This window comes from Gobio gobio, assembly GCF_949357685.1.
Source record: "Gobio gobio genome assembly, chromosome: 18".
In the NCBI taxonomy this organism is placed as follows: Eukaryota; Metazoa; Chordata; class Actinopteri; order Cypriniformes; family Gobionidae; genus Gobio; species Gobio gobio.
Genome location: NC_137111.1, coordinates 51,499,075 through 51,509,838, shown reverse-complemented (window position 1 = coordinate 51,509,838; position 10,764 = coordinate 51,499,075). Strand labels below are relative to the sequence as shown.

Here is a 10,764-nt window from a genome sequence, read left to right as displayed (position 1 = left end):
GTTTCCTTTACAGATAAAATGAGCCAAAAAAGAGATTTAACTCAGACTGAAGTGTCACAGATGATTAAATGCCCATGAGAAGGACACAATAATAATGATTACTAGATATTGCAGTTAAGGCATGACCACTGGACAGTGAAATGCTCAGCAGGGTCAGACAAAAACAGGTAGAGAAGAAAAGACTGCAAAAGAATGAAGAATTAAGCTGAAGAATGAAGAGTGAACCCATCAGGAACCCTTTAGTCTCCAGCGCCACCAGAACTGAACCTACCCAGAGTCTCCAGAAGTGAAGGTGTCAGGATCTCAGAGACTTCAGTCAGGTAAAGAGTCCTAAAAAATCACCCTCACTTAATAAAATCACAAGCTGAAGTGTTGTAAAATACACAGATGGGTTGAGAGTGACTCTTGAAGGACCAGCATCACATCCTCGTGTTCCACAGTTTGAAGAATTCATCTTCCAGAATCTGCCAGGAAGTTTTGGGAGGTCATTTTTAGCCCATCTCAGCAAAATGGACTTCAGGATATGAGATGACTAAAAATCATAATTCTGCACACACACGTACACATATATATATATATATATATATATATACATACACACACACACACACACTGTTGAAAGGAAACTTCGCTTACTTTAGATTAAATTTATAATTTTTTGATATTTGTACTTGAAATATGACCAAAATACTCAGTAAGAAAATCCTTTGTGGCATTTGAATGAATGAATAAAGTATTTAAACACCGCTGGCGCTTTAAAAAGGGGAGGAGACTGAAAGAAACTCTGGGTTTACTGAAGAAAACCTGCTCCAGACCAGGTTATGTTCACAGAGTAAGAGTGACCCTGGTAACTGACTCTGAGTATAAGTGACCTCTCTTTCAGAAACCGGCTTGACTTACCCCGCTTTCTCAGGTTTGACATACCTCCCATTCTGAAACAGAAAACCCAGAGTTTCCCTCATTTCAGGGTCAACATACTCAGAGTTTCCACTTAACCTCCTTTCTGAAACCGGCCCCAGATGAAAAGCCTGTATTTATTTATTTATTTTCAGAAGAGAATGGCAGACAAAGTTTTAGCGCCATAAAAATTTCAAGAATAAATTCATAAATGTTATTAAATTTGAATAGGCATAATATGCTTTTTACTAAGTCATACTGTTTCTAACCAAGTTTTCCAGTGTCTTTGGAAAATATATTTAAACTGTGTTAGTTATCCAATAAAGACCTCTTTCTGTAGCATTAAAACTCTACTAATGTGTTTGAGGTCTGCATTGATGAATGATTTGAGACTGTACAGGCTACATGTAGACAGCAGATGGCAGTGCTGCTCCAAAACAACTTCATCTCAAACATTCTGCCTGATCCTCTGATCAGAAACCCTGGACTGAGATGGACAGGTTCATGTTTCTCATGGCCACCTCTGGAGCCAGACAGGCTTTGCTGTACAGTAATGGCCGATTATCACCCACATCACAGTAATATTGTGGGCAGTTCACATGCGGTGTGTGAGCTCCTGTGATTGTGGAGCTGTAGGTAATATGACATTGACAGTAAAGAGGCAGTCCAGATTCACCTACAGTCGGTTCTTAGTCGCACATGCGCAAAAACACTGGGACAGAACTTCGTAAGATGTGCCAGTTGTCAAGAGTCTGATCAGACGTCTCATATTTCTTCACCAGCAGTTCAGGCTTATTTACTGAAAACAAGATTTGAAATTATTTGTATATACATGGCTAAATTCAACCATCTTAATCAGAAGCTTTACAGAAGTATCGCTGGCATCAGTCCAAAGGAGGACATCTATCAGAGCGCCATGAGATGAATAAACATGAGGATAGTGAAGATGAAGAACGTAACCGGCCAATCCCAGAGACAGAAAACACATCATCAGAACATCAGAACATGGCTAACTGCCTTCTGGGAGGAGTTTGGTTTCTGGGTGCATATACGTTTACTTACAGTCAAACAAACATTTATTCAGACACCTTCAACATTATCACAGTTTATTCACTATAGTTTAGAAAATGGTCAAATATGACAAGAACTAAGAGTTAAACTGAACAGATTAATCTTGATAATGTCAGATAACTTTGATAGAAAGGGATGTAATGGATTCAATCAACTGTTAGATTTAAGAACACAATCAGATAAAACCAGTTTAGCTCAACCAATGACCAAGCAATGCTTAATTTAGTTCAGTCTGTGGGGTCAAAGGTCACATTAGCAATTAAAGAACAAACATTTAAAGGGATAGATTTCATTTTCAACCAAAAATGAAAATTCCGTCATCATTTGGTCACACTCAAGTTGTTCCAAACCTGTATGAATTTCTTAGTTCTGCTAAACACGAAGGAAGATATCGGCAAGCATATTAACCAAGCAGATCTCGGCAGCCATTGAGTAGCGTAGTGTGGGTGTCCAAAACACAGCAGCTCCAGTTCTTACTAGAACCAGGAAGTATGAACTTGTACTTCCAGTACTTAAGCGAGCTCTTAACACATTATACTCCATCACGTCTACTGCGCTCTCTAAACTCTGGCCAGTTGATCATACCGAGAATATCCAAATCAACGGCAGGCGCTCGATCCTTTTCCTATTTAGCTCCTAAACTCTGGAACTCTTCCTAACATTGTTCGGGAACAGACACACTCTGTTGGGTATAATATGTCACAGTTTACTGTATTTTGCTCTGCTCACATCATAAATGAACTATAGTGTCCCACACACACTAGTGAACATTATATATCTGTCTGAATCATGTTTGGTTTGACTTTACATGCGAAACAGACGAGGAAGATCCTTGCGTAGAAATCATGCAGCTGAAATATGAAAAGAACAAAAACCAGGAATATTACCAAGAAGAGCTGAGGCAGAAAGAAGCAGATCACACGATTACCTATAGTTCCTCAAACGTGTCAAGTCTAATATATAAATCTATAAGTAATCATATATAGTATAACTGGAGCCGCTGTGAAAGGATGCATATTTACAAATGACATGAAGTTGACCACACAAAACATGAAATATTTTGTGTTCATATTGTCTGCAGTGAAATACAAGTCAAAGTAAATGTAGAAATCACTTTTTTTTTTGCGTTTTTCATACTGTCCCAACTTTTTCTGATTTGGGGTTGTATATAACATTACAAAAATAAAACGTTATATATATATATATAATTTCGAATTGCCGACGTTCTAAATTATTTACGTCTAAAATACATACCCTAGATGTGTATATATATATATATATACCCTAGATGTGTATATATATATATATATACCCTAGATGTGTATATATATATATATATACCCTAGATGTGTGTATATATATATATATATATATATATATGTGTATATATATATATATATATGTGTATATATATATATATATATGTGTATATATATATATATATATGTGTATATATATATATATATATATATATATATATATATATATATATATATATATATATATATATATATATATATATATATATATATATATATATATATATATATATATATATATATATATATATATATATATATATATATATATATATATATATATATATATATATATATATATATATATATATACACATACACACACACATTAAAAAGTATAAACATCACTGGTTTTTATAAAGGAACACTGTCCAACAGCGACACCCGCAGCTAAAGTTACAGCGGTCGACTGAGCCCATTGAATTTTAATAGACCCGTCAAGGTAATCAAGCTATGTTCTATAACATGTAAAATGGGAACATAAACAGAATATTCTCAAAAGCAACTCATGTAAACACTTTAATCAGAATATAGTCTTATTCAGAATAAGGTCAATAATTACTGCCCAGATAGCACACGCACGTCGCGCAGACATCTGAGTGATGTCGTAATTTTCATCTGGAAGATGTTTATATTAGGGCGTTTGCTCATATGCTTTACGTCGCCGAGACGTCCCTGCCAGCTGTTAGAACGACGTCTAGGGTATGTATTTTAGACGTAAATAATTTAGAACGTCGGCAATCCGCTCTTTTAAAGATGTTCATCAGATGTTCATGCAGCTGCAAGACATCTAATGTATGTAGCCCAGACATCGTTTTAAGATATGATTCCTCTCATTAACAAAATGAATTACCATAAAATGCAGCCACTCTTCACGTTGTACTAAAACAAATGCGACTTTACCACAGTAAACAAAACAATGTTTCCTAGCAATGACAAACCGCGCTAAAAAGCTAATGAGAAATGAAAACAAAACACTTATCTGCTGTCCTCCTCTGTTGCTTGACTGCTTCTTCTAACAAGAACTTGCAAACACAGTAAATTAAGTAATTTTACCTGGCTTTGGCCACGTATACTCTCCCTGCATTGGGTCAGATATGATAATCACCTTAGCTAGTGAACAAGTTGCTTCTTCTGGAATAAAACACAATTTGGTGTAGTTAAAAAAAAAAACACATTTATTAATAGGCAAAAACAACATTGTAATTTATTATTAAAAAACCGTATTAACATACATTCAAACAAAACAATACACTTTATATCTAGAAAATAAAACTTTACACATAAAATATAAATAACATAAACAATTACACCCTCCCGGGGGCCAAGCGTAGGAAGTCTTTTATGTATTTTTCTGCCTCTGCTTCCGTCGGAGACTACAGGACGGGATTCCTCATGGCTGAAGCTGCATGTAAAAAAAATTTTCAACCAAATAACTCGGGGTGTGTCTCAATCAGCTCCCTGGTTCAGTAGTCAGGGCACTGATCAGGACATAAGTCAATTGGCTGACTGAGACGCACCCTAGGTCAAAGAACTCAAACGCGCATCGAGTTGGCGTCAAGTTCTTCCTGCGTGAGTCTGCGTAAGACCATGTGCTGCTGATACTGCGTGGAGAAGACGAGTCCTGGCAAGTTGTGAGGAAAATATTTGCTTAAGGTATCTATAAATCAAATCTATTTTAATACTAATTGTGTGGCGTCTGTGATCGGTTATAAAATTACGTTATGTTGATTGGGTCAGATGTTAGTTAGCTATATTGCGAGCAAGTTGTTTCGTGCACGTTTCTGTAGTTGGGCAACTTCTTTAACTGATCGTTTAAACCTAATTTCTTAAAGGGGTGGTAAACCACGATTTCACTATTCTAACTTTAGCTAGCGTGTAATGTTGCTGCTTGAGCATAAACAACATCTGCAAAGTTACAACGTTCAAAGTTTAAAGCAAAGGGAGATATTTGCTTTTAAAGAAATCAGTTTCTAAGGACTACAGCAAACGGCCAGTAGGAACTACAGACATTCCTCCAGGGTTGGTGACATCACCAGCCCCAATATTTACATAAACCCCTCCTCTGAGAATATTAAATAAGGGGGGGGTGAGGCCATTTTGTATCGCTGCTGTTGTGGTATAGTTAGGCTGGAGTGGTGTTGCTGCAATCCCGACGAAACGCTGTTTTTTCATCCGGATTGCAGGTCTGGGGTACTTGCTTTGTTCAGCCTTCCTAGGGACGAGGGGGGGGGGGGGGGGGGGGGGGGGGGGGGGCGTTGCAGAGCGTTTAACATACAGCATGTTATATGCACATGTGTTTGAGACAGAGGGTAACAGGTCGCAGATATATGCTGCCCATCATAAAGCACGAGACAGACAGGGTCGGAGGAGAAGACTGGAAAATGTGACATAATGGACAATATTCATCTGTATTTGCAATTCATGCGCCGCGGTTCATGCACGACGGGCTCGCGGCTCCCGCAGCAGATTTCACGGAGGAATTAGCTTCCACAATCTTCGCGAGTTCAATGCAGGATTCACACAACGGCTTGTCCTGAAAGCTGGATTTACAAACAGAAGCTGTTTACGGGCCACAACCTGCAAGTCTGATTTATTTTTCATCGATGTGTTTTCCTGTAATACATTGTACGTTGTAGCAAGGAAGTTAACAGATGACAGCGCTGTTCTGCAAACCAGTCTGTTAAACGCTCATTCATACTTAACGTTATCCAACGAACACCTAATGTTACAAACACTGACGTTAAAATCTCAACAGCTAACTCGGCATTAGTGTAAATGATTCTTTGATTAGAGCTTTTGTGTATTGTTTATCTACAGGCATGCTAAACATGGTTCTGTGTGTGATTTGCTACTAGCAAAGCCAATGTTTAGTGTTCGTTTTGGGACAGATATTTACATTTACATTTATGCATTTGGCAGACGCTTTTATCCAAAGCGACTTACATTGCATTCAAGGTACACATTTTTACATTTAGTCAGTTCTTGCTTTCCCTGGGAATCGAACCCATGACCTTGGCGTTGCTAGCGCCATGCTCTACTGTTTGAGCTACAGGAAAGCTTTAATCGTTTAATCAAAGCTTTATTTGGCTATAATCGTTCTAAAAATACAAAAGTAACAGTGCCATTCAGTAACGATCACTATAGGTCCGCAGTCTTTACTCTTGAGGACTGAACAGGTTGAACAGGTTCTGCTCGATTATCTTCACTAAAATGTTCTGGGTCTGATTCGGGCTCATATGGTTTTATTGATGCCATTGTTTCTAATACTGACCAAAGCACAGGTGAAGGGAAGGGGCGTGGCATTTCCGATAAACGTGCACTAGGCGGTTAGCGAATCACAACACACTGGGCCAGCTAACCAATCAGAGCCCATCGCGTATTTTTGAGGGACTGGCTTCATACAACCCGGAAACCATCAGACCGATTTACAAGGAGGGACAGAGCAGTGTAGAATAAAGGTCAAATATATGAAAAATAATGACATTTTTTAAAAACAAAGCATGAACACGTTACAGTGCAGCCCACAAACACAATCAAGCCTTCAAAAGAATGTGTTTTACCACCCCTTTAACAGACTATTATATGTGCTAGATAAATGCACATATAATAAATGCTCGTAAATGCACATTGCTGTTTGGTGTTACCACATGTTTGATTATAGTTGACTCAATATATGAATGTTAGCCAAAGATTTAATGGCGGGAAATTACTTGACTAAAGCTGTATTTTCCCGCCATTAAATCTAATCTATTCTGTACAACATTTGAACTTGCCTATTAAGAGTGAGCCGATGTTCGATTTCTTAATGCCTCGCTTGTCTCCTCTCCCGCACCAGTTCAGTTGGCGGGCGACATTGGTGGTGAAGACCTTGAAGCAGATTCTCCATACGGTCTTCTTCATTGTTGGCCCGCCACTGATGGATAATCTGTTCACCTTCAACAGGTACATTAAGTCATATTTTAGCATAAAGATGGACCTCTTCTGTACTGTACTAAACACTAATACCTGTCAAAAGTTTGGAATAATTAATATTTTCGTAATTTTTTTGAAAGTCTAATCATGTTCACCAAGACTGAGTTGATTTGATCCATGTTGTAAAAACGTTATAGTATATTATTTATATGAACTGTTCTCTATTTTGAAAAGTACTTCCTGCTTTTTCAAAGCTTAATTTTCAGAAATGCATGATCTTTCAGAAATCATTCTAATATGCTGATTTGCTGATCAAGAAACTTTTCTGATCATTATCAATGTTGCTTCTCAGTTTTGTGAAAACTACCACTCAACATTTTAGGGTAAGTAACAATTCTAACAAATATAAAACACATTTATAACATTACAGAGGATTATTTGAACTTTCTACTCATCAAAGAATTCTAAATAACGAACACTGTTTCCTCAAAAATATGAAGCAGCAAAAACAATTTTTACATTGATAATAAGAACGATTATCAATACTTGAGCACCAATAATTATTGCTAATAACCAAGTAGAAAAACAGCTTATTAGAATATTATGTGACACTAAAGACTGGATTAATGATGCTGAAAATTGAGCTTTGATCAGAATAAATTACATTTGTACAATATATTCAAATGGAAAAGTTGTTTGAAATTAATATATTTCACTTTTACTGTTTTCGCTGTATTTCTGATCAAATAAATGCAGCCTTGGTGAGCATACGAAACTTTAAAAATACAAAATCTTAATTTTAGACTTTTGACATGTAGTGTGTAAACATGCACAAACACATACACATACATTTCAATAGTAGTTGAGAATTCCCATGATTCTTACCATTCTCTGCATAAACCCTCTGTCTAATAATCTTTGTTCCAGCCTGTCTAGATCTTCGACAGACACAAGTGGAAAGATGCCATCCTCGTCATCATTCTGGATTTGGGGTAAAAAGCGCCTGTTTCCCACTAGAGACTGGACCAGTGAAGTCAGGTGGTTTATCTTCATGTCCATCTTCTCTAGCGTTTCCAGAATCGCCCTTTCTACAGCTGCAATACAGAAGATCATTTCATTTGGTATGTAGCTTTGAGTAAATATTTTTGTTGTTGTTCTTATTGATGAAGGACTTACATGTACATTGATTTGTTACAAGACTTGAGACTGTATTCTCCAGACTCACGCCAGAAGTACCTGTAAGTAAAAATTTACTGTGAGGTTTTCATTGTTAGACATATTATCACGTGTGCCTCTGCCTTGGTGGAACATGTCTGGGTTACATTTCACCCTAAATAATGTGACACTTTCACTCTTTTCCTGGTTTGCTTAAGAGACACACTGAAGCTCAAAATGGGGAACTTGGTAAACAAAAACTTAAGTAAGCTGCTGCTCATGATTTTCATATGTAAAAAAATATATAATTTGTAGGTAGTCTGCTGATAACATACTCTGCTCTCTTCCTTGGTGGTCACCCGAGGGTCTCAGGACTGAAAAGGTTTGCACTATTGATTGAACAGATAATGTAATATATATATATATATATATATAAAGTATTAGATTGTCTTTAAATATGGTGAATATGTTTGATTTCCTCATGCCAAATGAATGCTCTTTTACCTTGTGTGTTAGGTGGATCAACACCCCAGCCGGCTCCATGATGGTGTGCCTGAGAGACGCCCACTGGAGCTGAGAAAGGTGGAGTGGGTAAGATTTGCTTGTTACTAACACACATTAACATGCACTAAAATGTAAACTGAAAAGCATAAAACAAATTTTTGTTCACTATCACATTATAACAGTATGGTTAATTTATTCATTATTGCACTGACATTCCCAACAATCTCCAGTCAGTGCATCAGTGTTCTTTTGAGGACATTAAGGACTAGGGCAATATGATAAAACCCGATTTTGTAACCGCAAAGGCTGCGATTAGAGTCTGGTCACGTCACATGCGAGAGTAAAGCAGTCTGCAGAATCAGCTTGGCACGTTATGCCTACAGGAAAGAACAGTTTGTTTAATCGATCTTATATTGTGTTGGTCATACTATACTGATACTATAGATTTTAACTGCAGGTGTGCAATGGCGCTGCGTGTGTTTTAGAAACTCACTCACTCTCACACCCAACACTCGAACCATAAAATATAGACCCTTTTAACAGACTCTGATAACGCGTTTTAACTGTCATCAATATCATAAATTCTGCAACGTTTTTTGTATTTTCATTTAAAAAAAAAAAAGTACATTTATAACACTAATACTTTGTATTGTATTACTTTTGCATCCAATTACAATAAAAAAGTTACCGCAGCTGTGAGGGTGTTTAATAACAGCGTCTGTGGGAGTGATGGTAAAAATGAACATTTCTCTCTTTTCACTGCCGTTATCAATCTCACTCTATTTTTTCCCTCTTTTTGAAAGTTGTGAAATCACTACTGTGGCGTTTTTCTTTTGCTATGTGAGCAAATGGGCACACACAAAAAAATATTTAATGTATTCTCTCATTCACAGCTATAATATTTAACACAACTATGACGACTTCCGCTCTGAGAAACCCGGAAATGTGAAAAGGGTCTATATTTCACAACGTTCGGAAAGGTTGAAGCGAATCACCATGACATTCGCGGGCTTCATTGCACAGGATATGCGCTATGAGAAACTTTGCTTGATGTTACACTTACAGTGTGTTCTCGCTTGCTGATATTTTCCTTACAAATGCTCTACGAAGGCTTCATTTATGTTGTTTGGAGTGCTGTGTGCTTGTATATTAAAAATAGGAAACTCACTGACAGAAGGCTTTCAGTTTCAAATGCTCGTGCTGCACTCTGTGAAGAGTGCTCGTGCATGCGTGTCTCAAAATGCTTTTATGACGCAAAATTAATGTAAACACAGTCAGTAATGTTTGAAGGGATTAAACAGACAGGACAAACCACATCTTATATTTCAAAAGAGATCTGTGCATTAGTGTGAATACAGATCTCCCGCGGTCTATGTTAAAGGGATAGTTCACCCAAAAATGTAGAGAAAAAAATACTATGGTAGTTAATGGTTGCTCTGCTTTGTTACAAACATTCTTCTAAATATCATCTTTTCTGTTCAGAACAAAGAAACTCGTACAGGTTTGGAACAACTTGAGGGTGAGTAAATGATGACAGAATTTTCATTTTTGGGTGAACTATCCCTTTAATTATTAATAATCAAGCAACAGTAAAAATGAGAATCACTCACAGTTCAGATACTCTTAAATACTGAAAGCACTCTTTGTTCATTGCTTGTAATGTTTTTTGTTCCTCTTTATTATTTACTAGCTTTTATGTTTTGAAGCTATATTAGTTTATATATTTAAAATTCTTAACATGCAATTGTTTTAGTGAAATTTGTGTAATTATTTTAAAAAGTACTTATAATTAAAAAAAAGAGTAAGTTTTATTAATAAGATTAATTAGAAAAAAGTTCAAGAATTGTTTTGGAATGGGATCGTGAGGTGCCTAAAAATTCCCACCATTAAAATACAATGATTT

General features: G+C 36.6%; 2 protein-coding genes across 5 annotated transcripts in view; both read right to left on the bottom strand.

Annotated features, from left to right (window-relative positions):
* LOC307142162 (uncharacterized protein) overlaps positions 1 to 10,764 on the bottom strand; it is a 248,757-nt gene that overhangs the window by 69,302 nt on the left and 168,691 nt on the right. The gene's annotated exons all lie outside the window — the stretch shown is intronic.
* The window catches only part of LOC307142167 (uncharacterized protein), a 30,881-nt gene continuing 24,560 nt past the window's right edge, over positions 4,444 to 10,764 (bottom strand). Inside the window, exons 9-13 of the mRNA XM_079842787.1 lie at positions 8,862 to 8,930; positions 8,379 to 8,438; positions 8,088 to 8,296; positions 7,064 to 7,223; positions 4,444 to 4,692 (exon numbers count right to left, since the gene is read on the bottom strand). Of these exons, the coding sequence (XP_079698913.1) occupies positions 4,664 to 4,692; positions 7,064 to 7,223; positions 8,088 to 8,296; positions 8,379 to 8,438; positions 8,862 to 8,930 (527 nt within the window). The 3' untranslated portion in view covers positions 4,444 to 4,663. The remainder of the gene's footprint in view (positions 4,693 to 7,063; positions 7,224 to 8,087; positions 8,297 to 8,378; positions 8,439 to 8,861; positions 8,931 to 10,764) is intronic.